The sequence below is a fragment of the Cucumis melo genome, chromosome 6 (assembly GCF_025177605.1).
Source record: "Cucumis melo cultivar AY chromosome 6, USDA_Cmelo_AY_1.0, whole genome shotgun sequence".
Classification (NCBI taxonomy): Eukaryota; Viridiplantae; Streptophyta; class Magnoliopsida; order Cucurbitales; family Cucurbitaceae; genus Cucumis; species Cucumis melo.
In genome coordinates this window covers 15952634-15970404 of record NC_066862.1, presented here as the reverse complement: position 1 = coordinate 15970404, position 17771 = coordinate 15952634, and the positions used below count along the sequence as shown (strand labels likewise).

At 35.4% G+C, this 17771-nt stretch overlaps 2 protein-coding genes across 5 annotated transcripts; one reads left to right on the top strand and one right to left on the bottom strand.

The window, feature by feature from the left end:
• Nucleotides 1–704: 704 nt before the first annotated feature.
• Nucleotides 705–11341, top strand: LOC103496809 (protein SET DOMAIN GROUP 40). Of its 4 annotated transcripts, none has more exons than XM_008458807.3 (6): nt 707–951; nt 1031–1196; nt 8098–8229; nt 8365–8505; nt 9875–10141; nt 10517–11341. In XM_008458807.3, the coding sequence occupies exons 1-6, from the start codon at nt 815–817 to the stop codon at nt 11138–11140; spliced, it is 1467 nt and encodes a 488-aa protein (XP_008457029.1). In that variant the 5' UTR covers nt 707–814; the 3' UTR covers nt 11141–11341. The 4 variants fall into 4 exon arrangements, with proteins under 4 accessions (XP_008457031.1, XP_008457029.1, XP_050941489.1 ...); XM_008458808.3 differs by having other exon boundaries at nt 713–951; nt 1046–1196; XM_008458809.3 differs by lacking the exon at nt 8098–8229 and having other exon boundaries at nt 705–951.
• Nucleotides 11342–13626: 2285 nt separating this feature from the next.
• On the bottom strand, nt 13627–15557 carry LOC103496810 (protein ALTERED XYLOGLUCAN 9). The gene has a single exon (XM_008458811.3). The coding sequence runs from the start codon at nt 15136–15138 to the stop codon at nt 14044–14046; it is 1095 nt and encodes a 364-aa protein (XP_008457033.1). The 5' UTR covers nt 15139–15557; the 3' UTR covers nt 13627–14043.
• Nucleotides 15558–17771: the final 2214 nt, after the last annotated feature.

The following is a 17771-nucleotide window of genomic DNA, read 5'->3' as shown; positions in this document are numbered from 1 at the left end:
AGAGAAAAAAGAGAAAAAGAAGAAAGATGATAGAAAGAAATTAGATTTGGGACGTAAAAAAAGAAAAGGAAAAGAAGAAAGACGATTTGCAGCAAAAAAAAAAAAAAAGAACGAAAGACAATTCGGAGAGAAAAAGAAAGATGAAAAGACAAACCTAGAATATTTAAAAATAGCTAACTTTATAGACATTGTTACACAAATAGTAAATGTTTTAATAGTTTGCAACATTTATGAAAGTTTCCCTTTTTCATTTAATGTATCATATATATGCATGAGAAAAAAAGTGGAAAGTAATGATTTAATAATAATAATTTTAATTATAAAATGAATGTTGTAATTAAAAAGATTAAGGAAAATGCTTTAAAAAAAATATTGCATTTCTTGTCAAATATATATGAATGAAAAAAAAAGGATGAGTGAAAAAGCAAGATCGAAGCTTGAATTATTGCTAGTAACATCAGAATTAGAAGCTTACTTAATTCGATGTATAATATAAATGCATGAAGAAAAAATCATGAAACATCGTGATGCTAAGTTTATTGAACGAATATGATAATCAAAATTATTTAATAAAATCAATTTATAAAAATTGTGCATCGGATCTATATTACATATCTTTGAAAAAAATTGTGAATTTAGGTAATAAATCTGTAATTTAGGGAAAAAAGAAAAACAACGGCCATAGATATCGTTGGATAAAGCTATTTTTAGTAGGTTTGGAGGATTATATGTGTAATTAAAGGAACAAATACAATGGTAAAATTGGGAACTCGGAAAAACGGTGGAGCAGAGGTTTTGATGGAGGGTTTATGAGATGGAAACTGAAGGAAGTTTTGGAAGCCTGCTGAGATGGGCGGCCGATCATGGAATTTCAGATTCTATCGATCAGCACACTTCACGTTCTTGTTTGGGTCGTTCTTTGTGCGTTTCTTTCTTCCCTGATTCCGGCGGGTATGCTTCGATTTCTCGTTTTCTAGTTACATCACTCTTTTTCTTTTCTTTCGTCGCTTGTAAGTTGTTCATTTCGAAGGAAATTGTGCTTCAGGAGAGGTTTAGCCGCTGTTCGTCAGCTTAACAAAGGAGAGTTAATACTGAGAGCTCCAAAATCTGTCTTGTTGACCACCCAAAGTTTGTCGTTGGAAGATGAGAAGCTCGCAATGGCTCTAAAGATATTCCCATCTCTTTCTTCTACACAGGTTATTCCCTTGCTAACCTAATTTGCGCGAACTTTTGTTGGAAAGTAGGAGAGCTAGGAAGAAATTTGGGTGTTTAGGGCGCCAGCTTGAGTTATGATGTAATGACTCGACTTTCTACCACGTTCTAGAAGGACTCTACTACGTGTATGTATAACTTGAAAATAGATCTCTTGCAAATTCTAAAACAGAACATTTATTAAATTACGAGCGAAATCCTTGCTACCCCTTATCTAGTTTTTTTTATGAGAAATCATAACTTTCATTGAGAAAAAAATGAATGGATACAAGCGATACAAATAAATCAGCCCTAGAAAAACACCCCAGCTAAGAGAAGGGGACCAACAAAGAAGGATATCACCTACGGAATAATTACAAAAGGACTTTGAAATCGAAACCCAAAGGGACATGTGAAATCTAATAAAAAACCAAACCTCAATAGAATCCCTTTCCCTTTCATGAAACACACGACCATTCCTCTTCCCTCGAATGTCCTATAAGATAGCACACACCCCAACGATCCATAAAAAAAAAACCCCTTTCTCTAAAAGGTGGATGGAGGAGGAACTCTTGATCGTCGTATGAACTCCTCTAAGACCGACATGGCTCACACCAAAATCCTAAAACAACATACTTAACAAAGCACGCACATAATGGCAATCCGAAAAGAGGAGATCAAGATCTTCCTCCACCCACTGACAAAGCAAGCAGCAAAAATGCCTAACAAGAGAAAGATCTCCTCCTCACAAGCCTATCCACAGTGTTAACACAACCCAGCAGAACTTGTTAGGTGAAGAACCTAACTTTCATAGGAACCTTGGTCCTCCAAACCACATTAAAAACATACTCCCTAGAGTGGGAGGGATCCAATAACAAACTAAAGAAAGATTTACTTGAGAATCCCTGACTTGGTTTAGGACTTCAAACATGAATGTCCCCTCGTTCCCTTCATAAGATTGACCCCCTCAACCAGAGAAAGAAAAGAGACCCCCTCTGTCGTTTTCCTATTAGTCAAATTGTGACAGAACCCGAAAGAGTAGGATAAAGAGTCAGACTCGAGGGGAAAGCGCCAAAGCCACTTCGCCAACAAGGCTCTGTTGCAGAGACTTAGATTATCGGTCTCTAAACCCCTTCCTCATAAGGCGCCCCACCGTATTCCGATTAACTAGTAGGAGGCGTGACTATATTCCTCCTCACTCTAGAAGGATCAACTATGTTTCCTTCCACACCTTTATAAATAATCCCACTTAAAACATCCACAACCAATAAGAACATGGGAGGTATAGAGGATCCCCTTGTCTTAACCATCTAGAGGCTTGAATATATCCTATGGGGGTACCACGAATACAAATAGAATACTTCACATTCCTCATATTCCTCACACACCTCCACATCCACATTCTCCATTTATAGCCAAACCCTTTTTTCATCATAACTCTATCAAAAAAATTCCAATCCACATGATCGTATGCCCTTTCAAAATCAAGTTTAAGCAACACACCTTTTTTCCTAGGTCTGTACTCCTCGATTGCTTCATTAGCAATAAGGACGATCCAGGATTTGCCTTCCCACCGCAAAGGCACCTTGGGCCTTAGAAATAGTAGATGAATAACTTTCCTTAAACGACTAGCAAGAACCTTAGCCAAAATCTTATAAACACCGGTAATAAGACTAATAGGCCTAAAATCCTAACTCTGTCCGCACCATCCTTTTTGGGAATCAAACATATGAAGATTTCAACCAGTGAACTATTTAAAATACCCTCTAAATCACCTTTGACTAGACTCCAATTGTTTTGATAGAAAGCCATAGAAAGGTCATCCATCTATGGAGATTAGTTTCTATCGTAAAAACAACTGTTTTAATCTCTTCCATGGTAGAAGGCCTCACCAAATCCTCATCCTCCCTAGCCAAAGTAGGGCTCCAATCAATACCTTCCACAAACGGTTTGGCCCTAACTTCAGGGCTATAAAGATTTGAGAAGAACTTAATGATTTCCTCCTCAATAACCTTGCCATCTCTTGAACTCTCCCCATTGTTTAAACACAAAAGGTCTATGTGGGTCCTGCATATAGTCAACTAATCATTTATGGCTATCTAGTGAATAGTTTAACCTAACTTGACAAGCATCTGGTGGCCTGAAGGCACACAAAAACAGTAGGGCACCCGTCGGCACTCGGTAACATAGTAGGAAAACTCGTCGGTCTCTGATAACATAGTAGGAAATTTGTCGGCTTCCAATAACATAGTAGTGTAAGGAGGGTAAACCATCACCTCATGACTTATCATAAAACATGCTTATTAAATACATCTCACAACATATAAACATATATGACCAACCTCATGCTCACAAGTGGCTCAACTCATAATAGTTATTGTGCTTCTCCATATCAGGCAAACAGATTAATTAAATCATGTTGTCTAAATTGTCTGGCTCAAGGGCAGTTCCGATAGTAAGGTTACTTACCTTGAAATTAGGTCCAAAAATATTATCATGATGATAACCTCCAACAAAAAAGTCTCGAATGAGATTAATTAAATCATGTTGTCTAAATTGTCTGGCTCAAGGGCAGTTCCGGTAGTAAGGTTACTTACCTTGAAATTAGGTCCAAAAATATTATCACGACGATAACCTCCACCAAAAAAGTCTCGAATCAAACCTAGAACACGAGTTTCAAACTTAGATTAAATATCTAGAGCCCAAGTCCTATCGAAGAACCAACCAGAAACATCCGAACAATTTTTACCCAAAGCGTGGCTTGAACTAAAACACGTGCTAACAATCTCCTAAGTCAATCATGAACCAACGACGCCCACAAAACCAACCTTTCACTCCGCTTCACAGCACATTAAATTTCTTCAAAATTCCAATTTAAAACCAAACTAACAATGATAAAGTGAGAATTAGCCCACAAACTTTATAGGTATTCAAAACCTATCAATAATAACTCATAAGCTTACCAAAACCTTGCTCGAACTAAAGGGACAGGATCTCAATCTCTAACAAAAGCTCCCCATTAACCTTCAAATATCATGAGAAACATGATTTTAGACCCAATACATATAGTGGGTGTTCAAGAACCAACCAAGGATAAAAGATACCAAAAACTTACCTCAAACCTCAAGATTCCAGCGACTGGATGGAGGGAAACTTGGCTGAAGAGGATTCCGTTGATGAATGGCAGTTGAATGGCGCATCGGATAGCGGATTGACGGTTAAAACAAACTGCTGCACAAGAAGCTTCAGTCGATGGGTGCCTGGTGTCATGGGCATACTTGTCCAAGGTGTTGTTTGCCTATGGCCGTATGCCCGAATACCCCTAAATCGCTTTGTCTTTATGTCTTATAAGTAGTTTAGTCTATTTATTTCGTTTTCGTGTTGTCGAGCCACAGTGTGACATTCCGGTTTTTTCATATGCAAGCGTGCCAAGGCCAAAAATCTCAATATGTACTATAGGGGGTAGCACACTACTTGAACTCCAGCTCAAGCCTTGTCGCACTCTTTGCAATCTAAGCTATTTTCTTTGCAATTGACAGTCTTCAATGCTTTCTGTTATGATGTTTTCAACGATTTATTTTCTCTCTCCCGTTTTATAAAACAATTTTCCCAAGAACGTGGAGGGAGACTACATCATACCGCGAGTTTGTCTGCGGGTTTCGAATATTTAACGGCTGACTTGTTGATCGGCATAACAAGTGCCGCGCAATCGTGTTTGAAAGGTTACGATTGTGACACCTGGCACGCACACTTTCCAATATGTGACTTAAAAGGGTATAGATAATTACTTTTAAACCATAATTTCTTTTAATAAAGGAATAAATTTTCTCTTCCATGAACGGGATGTAAGCGTAATATACTTAAATCCAAATCTCTCTCTTAGGGTGAAATAAATAAAGGAAACATACTACTTCCTTTTCCTTAGCCCACTTTGAAATAAAAAATAAATCCAACCTTTCAATCTTTCAAATTAAATTCAATTTCTATCAATTGAATTAAATCCATAACCTTTATAAAAAACCCAATATTCAAATCTTTTCCACTTATTCTTTCCAAAACAAACCTTTAAGTCTATTTCAAAATTGAATCTAATTCAATTTTAACTCCAACATTTAAAATGTAAGCAATGATTAAATTTTACCTAGGAAATTAGGGGATGTCACATATGAAGTTTGAAGTAAATATGTTGGAATTAGAAAGTTTTTTTTGGCTCTGGTGCTCTTCTCTTGAACTTGATTCTTCATGGCGTAGGATATTGTGAGTAAGCATGGCATCTATCCTTTTGAATGGACAACGATAGGGGTTAAAGGCACACACCAATATCCTTGGAAGGATATCTCTTTCGAGCTTCCTACTTTCTCTCAGTTTACTCATTGCTTTGTGGGGGATGGTAAGGACACGTAATTTTGGGAGGATCAATGGGTGGGGGAGAATTCCATTTGTTCTTTATTTCCACATCTTTATCATTTATCTTCTTCCAAAAAAAAGTATGATATTGGATCTTTTGGTTGGGTTCGAGAATTTTGTGTCTTTCTTTGGGGTTTTGTCGTAATTTGACCAATAGAGAAACTTTGGAGGTGACCTCTCTTCTTTCTTTGGTTGAAGGGTGTAGTTTAGGGGGGGGGGGGGGGGGGGGTTGGAATCCTAATCCAATTGAGGGTTATATGTGTAAATCCTTGTTTGGTCTACTGGATCCCCACCCCCTAGGAAGTCGCCTTTTGATGCGTCTGGAGGACGAAGGTTCTTAAGAAAGTTAGGTTCTTTATTTGGCAATTCTTGCTTGGTCGGGTTAACATTGTTGATAGGCTTCTTAGGAGGAGGACTTCACTTGTTGGGCCTGTTTGTTGCATGCTTTGTTGGAAGGCGGAGGACGATTTTGATCATCTTTTTTGGGATTGCCATTACGTGCGGGCTGTGGGAAGTTCTTTTTTCTTTTTTTTTTTCTTTTAGGAGTTTGGTGTTAGTTATGCCGGCCTTCGGAGTGGTAAAGCAACGATTGAGGAGTTCCTCCTCCATCTACCCTTCAAAGACAAAGGGGTTTTTCTATGGCTTGTCGAGGTGTGTGCCGTTAGCTTAGACATTCGGGGTGAGAGGAACGATCTGGTGTTTTGTGGTAGTGAGAGGGAGAATAGTGAGATTTGGACGTTGGTTGGATTTCACGTGTCTCTTTGGGCTTCAATTTAAAGACCTTTTGCAATTATTCAATTGGGTAACATTTTACTTAGTTGGTCCCTTTCTTTTAGTAGGGGTGTTTTGGTGGGATGGTTATTTTGTATGCTCTTGTATTCTTTCATTTTTTCTCAATGAAAGTTGTTTTCATTAAAAAAAAAACGATGGAGTTCTTTAATAAATCTGCAAAAGAGAGAGAACGGGAAAAATGGAGTTTCTCGACAAATGTGTAAACTTTAAGGCTAAACACTATTGAAGTTGAGTTATTTGACACCAACTTAATGAAGTTGGTGGGTGAAACACCCCTTTTAAGAAGAGCAAACTTGAGAACATCTCAATCTCATCACATAAAAATGAATTGAAGTATTTCAAAAAAAGAAGTAAAAATGATCTATCATCTGGCATTTTATAATTGGAAAACTTGGTGGGTTGCACAAAGATAGGTGCGACCTGGGATGTACCCTAGTATTTTCTATTTAAGATTTACAAGCCTGCAGCCACCTGAATGGAAAAAGAGGAGATCTTTATACATGAATGACCATAGGTATGCTTAAAGATGTTTTATATTCCATTCTATGTTAATGTTTGAATATCCTTAGTGCAACTGGGATAGATATCTAAAACCAAATGGATCCTTTTCAGCACACTGGGATAACTCGATATCCTCTTGCTCCATAACTTTTAGAAGGCTTCTTAAAGATAAAGAGATTCTGGATTTTCAAAATTTGATGGCTCAACTGTCAATTCAAAGAGTTTAGGACAATATTGATAGAAGGTTATGGTCTTTGGAAGCTTCTGGCAATTTCTCGGTCAAATCTCTCACAGGACACCTCTTTGCTTCATCTCTTTTGGATAGACCTTTACAAAGCTTTGTGGGAATCTAAATGCCCGAGAAGAGTAAACATTCTTATATGGGTTATGATGTTGGACTTCTAAACTGCTCTTTAGTCATGCAAAGAAAGTTACCAAACAGCTGCCTATCATCCTCAATGTGCCCACTGCGAAGCAAGAAGGAGAAGATTTGCAGCGTTTGTTCTTTTCCTGTTCCTATTCTGCTAATTATTGGTGGAAGTTCTTCTCAATATTTGAAGTTGCATGGGTTTTTGGAGAATCTTTTAGCCTAAATGTACATCAAGTTTTGTTGGAGCCCATTTTAAAGAAAGGACCGGGACTAATTTGGGCAAATTTATCAAAGGCTGTGTTGGCAGTAATTTGATTTGAACGAAATCAACAGATCTTTCGTGATAAGGTGATGTATTGGTTAGACTGCTTTGAGATAGCTAATAGGAATGCTGCAGCTTGGTGTACTTTATGGATCATGGGAAGCCATCTTCTTCATGACTCATGTTTTTACAGCCATCATTGAAAGCTCTTTGTCCTCACTTCTTCAGGCCATTCATGCCTTATTTGTGCTGTTTTCTTGTTTCTTATTTTAGTTGCTTTACAGTCCCTACTTGTTGTATTCTTGTAAGATTTTATTATGCATCTTGGACTGTAACTTTTTTTTGGATATGATGAGGGCGCTTCAACCTAGTTGAAACGTTTAGGTGTGCCTGCTGATTTTTTGGTCTCTTTTTGTTTTCGCTCTCTGTATAAACCTTTTGTACTTTGATTTTTATTTTTATCAATAAGGAGGCCGGTTTCCTTTTTTAAAAAAACAAACATTACACCTTTTCTCTTGTTAGTTCTAAAGGTGTACTGATTAATTTCACAATCCCTCCCCCTACTCAAATGCAGAAGTTGACCTTTTGTTTGCTCAATGAGATTAGTAAAGGAGCTAGTTCTAGGTGGTTTCCTTACTTAAAGCATTTGCCCCAGAGCTATGACATACTGGCAACCTTTGGAGAATTTGAAAAGCAAGCCCTGCAGGTTCAATTTTCCGTTTGTGGCAATTTGATTTATTTCTTAGGATCATATTCCTATTCGTGAATCGTATTCAGTGAGGATATTTTACATGTGTTTTTGACATTTGTTTTATAGTAAAATAGTTAAAGTCATTAACAGGTTGATTATGCTATCTGGGCAACGGAGAAGGCTGCTTTGAAGTCTCGTATGGATTGGAGAGGAGTCAAAGGACTGATGCAAGAATCCAATATTAAAAACCAACTCCAAACATTCAAGGCATGGCTTTGGGCTTCTGCAACTGTAAGCACACTGGATTCATGCTAGAAGATTTGTATTGCATGGTTAGATTGGACCTGGATTTTAAAATTTATTTTTATTTTTGGTAAGAAACCAAACTTTTATTGAGAAAAAAAATGAGTGAAAGAGGGCCCCAAACTAACTTTGAAAAGGGTTCCAATCTAACAAATGCCAAATTCTTAATTACTATATAGAATTAACAGACATTTTCTTATTAGTTATTACCCAGAACCTGGGCTTAGGTTTCAATTTTCTTTTAATAGTTAATTAATTTGTTTGTTTGGTGAAAAATTTATGGTTTACCTATCCAAGGTCACTGCAAGTATGCTTTTCTTATCGAGGAAAAATTCCACTAATTGACACCCATTTGCTGATTATCTATTCTTCCATTACCCACTACCTTGTAGTTGTAGTCCTGTACACATTTCCCATTACCAGCCAGTAAGCATAATTAAGACTCCTATTCTACCTAATGTGCTCTCTCTCCCATCCGACCTTGCTCTCCTTCTATCGTCCTATCCCATTCACTTAAGGTCCCCCTTAACTTAGGTATTCTTTGTCTCAAACTACTGTCATTGAACTTTGGTGATATATAAAGGGACCTAATTATTGAAGTTGAGGGTGGATGTTTATAGATGAAGAAAAACCAAAACTCTCTAGGATTGGAAAGGATAACTTTTCCTCCCATCAATATATGGGGCCCTCTCGTTGATTAAAAATTGCTATGTAGACATGCTCCTCCACTAGAACTCTATAGTGAGGATTATGTCTTTGCATTGAATAAATCTCCTATAGGAAAGAGACTACTGTTGAGATCATTAAGCTGAACTCAAAGACACATTTTATTCCATGTAGGTGAGAATTATTAAGGTCAGTTCTTCTCCTTTTTAAAGATTACCCTTGTGCCACCCTGCATCTAATAGTTCATTGTTTTCCTTGACTTGTCAAGTGGAAGTTGCTTGCACAGAGGCTTTTGGATCATCCCAAACAAGAATACTTGGATGCTCCTTCAAGCACGATTACATTTTGTACTCACATCACTTTCAAAGTCCCCATAGCTTTTTGTTGCCATAGAATAGAACTATTGAATTCATTCTCTTTTCTATGAATGTGAATTGTTGAGACTCGAGAACTTGTTTTGTAATTTTCTCTTAGCCCTTTTTTTGGAGGATATATTTTTCACCTCACCTGTATCTATTTTTCTTATGGAAAAACAAGTGTTTCTTTGTCTTATGCGTTGTATGATGAGTCCAAATATGAGCGTGGTTTGGTCTGATGTAAATTTTTTCAATCTTAATCTCAGTTTGTTGATTTTTTTTTCTTTTTGACGTTTAGTAGCTAAAAACTAAAAATATATGTTACCCTTTGAGAGATATCATCTAGGACATTGTATGTACCATGGGATGAGGCCGGATGTTTATGTCCAGTTGGTGACTTGTTTAATTATGCTGCACCTGAAGGGGAATCCTTTAATGCTATGGATGTTTTGTCTTTTCCATCACATGCTTCTTTGAATGATGAGTTAGAGTCACTTGAAGAGCAAAGAGATAGTCAATGGGATTTGACAGATGGCGGATTTGAGGAAAATGCTTCTGCATACTGCTTCTATGCTCGGGAAAGTTATAAGAAGGGAGAGCAGGTATTTTATATTTTCTTGGTGTCATTTATATATTTTGTACTCATATCGAAAGAGGAGTTGATGCAAAATACATTAATCAGAAGGTTAACATTTTATTTATGGAGTTCGATTTCCTATTTGAAGAAGGTTGAAATTTGCATTAACTTTTTTTATTTGCTCTCTGATGCATTCCTGTTAATCTGCACCTTGAGATTTCCATAATAAAACTCGAGATTGTTTCTTCATGTCTCAATTCATGAATATCAATAAGTCCATTTTTAATTTCAATAGAAAAAAGAATGGTCTCTCTAAAACATAATTGCTTTGCACGAGTCTCTCTAAAAAAAGAATGTGTGGATGAGTAACGATTGAAAACCTTTCTATTGTTTGCTGCAGGTTCTTTTAAGCTATGGTACATACACAAACATAGAGCTTCTTGAATACTATGGATTTCTTCTACAGGAAAACCCAAATGACAAAGTTTTCATTCCTATAGAACATGACATCTATGTTTCCAGTTCTTGGCCCAAGGAATCTCTTTATATTCATCAAAATGGAAACCCATCTTTTGCTCTACTTTCTGCTCTGAGATTATGGGCAACCCACCCAAACAAGCGTAGAGGTGTCGGGCATCTTGCTTATGCCGGATCACAACTCTCTGTCAAGAATGAAACATTAGTCATGCAGTGGTTATCCAAGAACTGCCATACTGTTTTGAACAATCTTCCAACATCAATTGAAGAAGACGATCAGCTTCTGTGCAATATCGCCAAAGTCCAAGATTTGCAGGTACAAAGGGAGCTCCGGAAGATGCTGTTGACCTATGGAGGCGAGTGTTGTGCTTTCTTGGAGACCAATGGTGTGGTGAATAGAGATGAAGCTGAGTCACATTTATCCGAGAAACTAAAACGTTCTCTAGAGAGGTGGAAACTAGCAGTCCAGTGGAGGCTTTTGTACAAGAAGGCGTTGGTTGATTGCATAGGTTACTGCACCAGAACTATTTGCTCTCTATCTTCTTAATCTGGTTCAGGTTGTTATTATCAGGTTCTAATTTAATTTAAGTGTTAAAAGATTAGAATGATATGAGTATGATAGCATTGAATCGACTGCTTCTTTTTTGCACTTGCTTTATGCTCCTAATTTTCCAACTACTTTATGTGAACAAAGAAGGAAAAAAATTCAGATTATATGTACTTTATATGAAAGCTTTAGGTGAAGACATTTGCTTCTTTTTTTTTTTTTTTTTTTTTTTTTTTTTTTTGTAGTATCAAAAATCCAAAATTTTGGTATTTTTAGTTATGTATTCTTTATTCTAGAAAGGATGGTGTTGGGAGTAGTTATAATTGTGTTATCGATGTGAACTGTTTTCATTTTGAAAACAAATTGAAGTGATTGAAAATTACTCAAAATACTTGTAAGGTTTATTTTAAATAATTTTGACGAGGAATTTAGATAAAAATGATTTTTTTTATTCGGTTCGTGAGTCTTGGTTCATAAGCATCTATTTTGAGACTAGAGAATAAAGCTTTATATTCATAACTCTAATGAAACTATTAAAAGTTAACTGTACATCAATCTTTTTAAGAGAAATATTTAGCAATTGAAATAATCTTCACCATCACATGAATGAAGTATATTTTTAAAAAATGAGAATTTTTAAGAATAAAATATTTCATATAATTCGTGGAGAGTGAATTCATGAAAGAGTATTGATGATATCAATAGAACCCATTCATTATTTGTGTTTCATTTAATAGTTTGGATGTAACTTTAGTCATTTCTAATGTTATTCTTTTTATGACTAATTAAGTAGGAGTATTTTCATAATTTTGTTGTGCATGATTGATGTGGCATTAAGGTTTTATTAGGAGGCTATCTTACTTAAATCGTCAATAACATTTAGATGTGATTAATCATCCTTTTTTTTTGTGGCTCAAATCTTGGACAAAGGAATTTGTTTTCAAATTAAGATAATTTGTCGCTGATCCAACCATTTGAGAAATTTCGTATTTAACTAGAAAAATTAAAAAAACTGAGGTAAGACATTTATGAGACATGGGTTGTAAGACATCTGATGAACCTTAATTTTTATAAGAAATAGATAAGTAGGTACATCTCCAACTTTAATCTGAGGGATCCTTATGCATATCATGTTTGCTTCTTCTACAGCTGCCTTTTTCTCTCTCTCATTAGTTTTGAGTGATTGATGTCTTGATGATGGTTATAATTTAGTGATTTATTTTAGACATTTAAAGTGATTCTTGTAGTGATGTCCAACTCTCTAAATTTTATAATGGTCAACTCAAGACATACCTTTCGACTTATGATAAAGTTTCATTAACTTTGCTTTTCACCTTTTACTATGTTTTCTTGCATAAATGCAGAAATTTTCATATAAATATATATATATATATATATATATATATATATATATATATATATATATATATATATATATATATATATATATATTTGAAAAGGAAATTTTCATATTCCAAGTTTGTATTACAGAATATATAAAATAAAAAGTACTAACTTTTAAAATATGTTACAAATGTTTGTTAATTTTACTAAATAAAGTATGACTCGGAACACATTACTTAAATATTTGCATCTGCTAAAATTGCCGATAACTAAAAGAAGTTTGTGTTGTAGGTTTTAGGCTACAATTAAGGCATTCAAACTCAAAGTAGTTGTAATTTTTTATGGCAAGTAACAACCATTTTGGATAATTCAATAGGAAAAATCTAAGTACGATGACTACAGTGAAATTTTAGGTATAATTTAGGGGTCAAAACAAAGCATTTAGAAGTATGATGATGAAACTGGAATTACTGTGGAAGTACAAGTTTCAAAAAAAAAAAAAAAAAAAGGGAAAGAAGAAACAATGGAAGTACAAAAAAATAAAATAAAATTTAAAAACTCCTGTAAATAAAAATCAACACAAACATTCGGAGACTTGTGATGTATATTATAGACTCGTTCATTTTACCTTAACATCTCATACCGTAAGATATTTTCCTTAGTCTCCCCACGCTTCCCTTTCCTCCATTCTCAATGGCACCCTTCAATGATCACCCATTCTCTCTACTCTTACCATCGACCTTTCTTTCTAGACCAACTTATACGTACCTCAACTAATCTTACGAAGCAAACTAATCTCACAAGGCAACTTGTCTTACTCTACAATATTATGGTGTCAAGAAAATTTATAGGATATTAACCAAGTTTCAACCCTTCTTAGACTCCTTTTCAATGGTAACCCCTATGGCTCTAACAACAGAGATCCAATTGTTGTCACACGAGATGATTGACAGGTATATGATGAATATGGTCCGTCACTTAGGCTGACACTAATGTGCTTAGCTATTGTCACTGTTGGTTTTGCTTGGCTACCTACCATGTGCTTACGAACCTAGCAAAAGACCCTTACTTAAGTCACCATAATGAAGCCATTAGATAGACAGATCAAAATCTTCATCTTCATCAGCATAAAATATGAAATCTATACAAAGAAGTATTGTTTATTGATTGAACAAAAAAATGTCACATCTTGTCCAGATATATACAATTCTCTAAGAAATATAAACCACCATGACTTTGGCAGGCTATATTTTTAAGGGATTTATCAATCAAACAACATTCCTAAAGAATTTATGAATGATGAACCATTCCAAAACTATACAATATAATTGTTGTGGCCTATCATTTATGAAATGAGTTTCTATGAGTTATTACATTAACCGGAGGGCGAAAAAAACAAAGAATAGTGGAACTCCTAATCTCACGAAATCAACTAAGAAAACAGAGAATAGTGAAAAAGGGGTAGAATTCACCTCTCATCTTAAGAACTTAAGTGTTAGAGAATCCTGGAAAACGAACTCTTCTACAAAGCATCAATGGAATCTCAACTTCCTTCTGTTTCACAGCTTCTGATGAGATTCAATAAGTAAAGCATTAAGCATAATATGAATGGCAGCTTCATATACAACACCATCATAATGCATCCCGTCCACTGTGCATCGGACTCCACAATTCCAACTCAAAGTTTCAATGTCCAGCAACAAGAGGGGGCCACCAGACGAGCGAAGAAGCTTGCTATCGCCAAGAGCTGCGTCATAAGCTGCCCTCATTGTATCAGTCATTTTCTTCCTCTTCTCCTCAGTGTTTAACATGGAGTTAATCAGTGTCGGCATTCCGATCCAGAACAAGTGTGGGGTTCTAATGGATACAGAACCCGTCAAAGGCCCTTCAGAACCAAGTTCTGGAGTCAATGGAATCAGAGAAACAACAGAACTTCTCAGTGATTCCAAAGAAAATCCAAAATCTGATGCATTAGTAAAATGAAGCATATGCCATAATCCAGACCCCATGATTATAACATCAGGGTAGCTACGATTTTGCTTGAATTCCCCCATTAAATCAGTCAAATTAGAAGCATAAGGAGCCCAAATGAAATCCAATTTCATCCCAGTTTCGCTAATCAGAATTTGGTAATTACTATGCCGTTTGAACAGATCGCCTCTAACAGCTTCCATTCTTTGAGAATCCAACGTCAAATCCAGCAGTGACAGAGCCATCAATCTCGCCTGTGAGTCACCGGCGATAACAACCCACGATCCATTAAGCAAATCAGCAACATCCGTGGGAGCCAATTTCTGAAAATCACAAGCAATAACAGAAGCAGATCTTCCCCATTTCCACGATTTCTCATAATTAACAGAGTTATTACTCAAAGGGTTAAATCCATCGCTCTGTTTGACATCCCACACAACTTCATGTAACTGAGAAACACACGAGGCTCGACTATCGAAAACAACAACAGAAGAAACAGTGGTAACGAAATCAGAAACCGAAGGGATGTAAGGAGTGAGATGAACACCGATTGCGAGTGTAATGAAAAGCGCACCGCTGAAGAACAGCATCTTATTACGGCTTAAATGCCATCCAGCCATTCCCATCGGCACGAACAACACAATACACGCAGCTAAAATACCCAATTGAACACCGCCTAACATAATAAAACCCCAATTTCCAACCTCGCCTCAACAAAAGTCCCCTCGACAGAACCAAATGATCTGGTTTCAGACGCGGATTTTGATGGGTAAACGGAGTTTTGGGATGTGGGTATTTCTGGGTATGTTGTGTTCATTAAGAATCTTCGATTCCTTTGTTAGGGAGATCCATAAAATAGGTCCAGAGATTGAGAGAGGTTGGTGGGGAGGTTTTTGGCTTGAAAAATAAGGAACCTATCAATTTAGGAGAACAAAAAATTACATACCGTCGGTTGTGATCCAAAGAGAGGTTTATTGAGAAAGTTCGTCGGTGGCCGGTGGTCTCGCCGGAAGGTAGGAGTAGCTTATAAGCTCCGGTGATGGGGGGTTTTAATATGTGAGGCTTTAATACGAAGGGAAGTTTAAAGAAAAAATTACTTGTTGCATTAAATTGTCTATTTATTTAATTTTCAGGTATTCTTTTCTTGTTTTGCCCCAATTCAAGTTTTGGTTTTCTACCAAGTTTACCCTTTTACCTACCTTACTTTAGTTAAATTATAAATTTAACCATATGGGTAGAGTTTAGTTTGATAAACAAAGTTATTAATTACTATTTTAAAGTCAATTCAACTTTTTTAGGAAAAAAACAACTAATTAGAGTATAGTTCGGTAGATGCAGGTACTAATTACGGTTTAAAAGTCTGATTGTTCCTTTTTAGGAAAAAAAAAACATTAACTTCACATCATTTATGACATGCAAGTTTGATCCAAAGATTAATATATCATCTACATATGAGCATATATTTGTGTATAAACTATTTTCAAACTTAGAGGAAATGTATTTGTCACTTTCACTAAATTTAAATCCTTTAGAAATAATTAGATTATCAAATTTCTCTTGTCGTTGCTTAGGAGCTTATTTCAAACCATCAAGAGATTTATTTAATTTACAAACTTGTTCTCTTGACTATGAACTACAAAAACCTTTAGGTTGTTCTATGTGAATCTTTTCTTCTAATTCACTCTTTAAAAAAGCGGTATTTACATCAATTTGATGTACTAAAAGATTACATAGGGCTGCTAGAGAAATCAACACTCGAATTTAGATGTTTCTAGTCATTAAGGAGAATGTGTCCAAGAAATTTATGTGTTCTCTTTGTCTAAAACCTTATGTAACCTATAGTTACAAGTTTTGCATTGTATTTGTCTATTGTTCCATTAAGTTTGAGTTTCTTTCTGATAACCAATTTGCATCTTATTACTTTGCAACCATGAGGTAAGTCTACTAAGTGTTAAGGTCTATTTGATTTAAAAGAATCCATTTCATCGTTAATAGCTTATTGCCATAATTTGGTATCTACTTAGGACATGGCTTCTTTTTAAGCTTTAGGATCTTTTTCTACATTATAGGTTCCAAAGTCATTTCCAAAGTCTTTAATGGTACAACTTCTCTTGCTCCTTCTAGACTCTAGTTCTATTTCCTCATTTGAAGTTTGATTTCTAACTAAAGTTAGACTACTAGAACTCGTGCCTCCACTAGTTAGACTATTAGAACTTGAGTTCCTACTATTTATTGATTTGAAGAAAATTCCATCTTCAAAGAAGTTAGCATCATTTGATTCTATAATCACTTCATTTATTAGGTCATAAAACTTATATGCTTTATTATTTATTGCATACCCTATAAAGACACATTCATAGGCTCCACTGACAAGCTTTCTTCTTTTAGGATATGGAATTCTAACATAGGCTAAACACCCCCAAATTTTGAAATACGATAATTTTGGTTTCTTATTTTTTACAACTTCATACTGTGAAGTTGTATTTTTAGATTTTGGAATTATATTAAGAATATAACATACATTTTGAATAATTTCACTCCACCAATATGATGCGCCAACTGGATTAAATAAAATAACAACTACTAATTCAAATAGAGTTATATTTTTCCTTTTGACTGTACCATTTATTTTAGGAGAATAGATTTATGTTTTCTCACGTATTATTCCATGTGTGCTATAGGAGTTATTAAAGCTACTAATCACATTCAGTTCCCCTATCAATTATCATTCTGAAGCCTCTTAATTTTTTATTAAACTGATATTCTAATTCAGTTACAAATAACTGAAACATGTAAAATGTTGGGAATTTATGTCATCAAACTTGTAATTTGTAACTTAAAGTCATATTCTATTTAATAAAGTTGTTATTGAGGAATTATTAGTGGAATTGAATATTATAATCTTGAATCCAATAAACTAAGGTCCTAAGGCTATCTCGAGTGAACTTAAACTTTATGTAGAGACATAAACGTGGATCAAGGTGAAGTATATAGCCTTAACGGTCTATAGTATATGAATAAGGATGGAGCCTTATTCTGAGGACATTATGGATGCAACCCACTTTATAGTTAGTACAAACAATTTCATGTTGAATCATTCATGTAGAGACATGAAAGTGGGGCCATCCTATGTAAAGAGTTCGCATAAGGCTGAACCATAAAATAATCGCTTTTACGTTATAACACCGTTTACTGTATAAAACTAACTATTTCAATTATTGATGATATAGGTAACTTAATTTTAATCATAAGCTAAGTATGAACTCCTATTCACATGATATTGTCCTTAGATCTGCATAGGTGACGACAACTCATT

What these genes read in the sequence shown, in the direction of transcription:
- LOC103496809 (XM_008458807.3), top strand. Translation starts at nt 815, where the DNA reads ATGGAAACTGAAGGAAGTTTTGGAAGCCTGCTGAGATGGGCGGCCGAT. An exon ending in CATCTCTTTCTTCTACACAG is followed by an intron (nt 1,197 to 8,097) that starts GTTATTCCCTTG and finishes ACTCAAATGCAG; the next exon opens with AAGTTGACCTTTTGTTTGCT. An exon ending in TTGAAAAGCAAGCCCTGCAG is followed by an intron (nt 8,230 to 8,364) that starts GTTCAATTTTCC and finishes AGTCATTAACAG; the next exon opens with GTTGATTATGCTATCTGGGC.
- LOC103496810 (XM_008458811.3), bottom strand. Translation starts at nt 15,138, where the DNA reads ATGTTAGGCGGTGTTCAATTGGGTATTTTAGCTGCGTGTATTGTGTTG.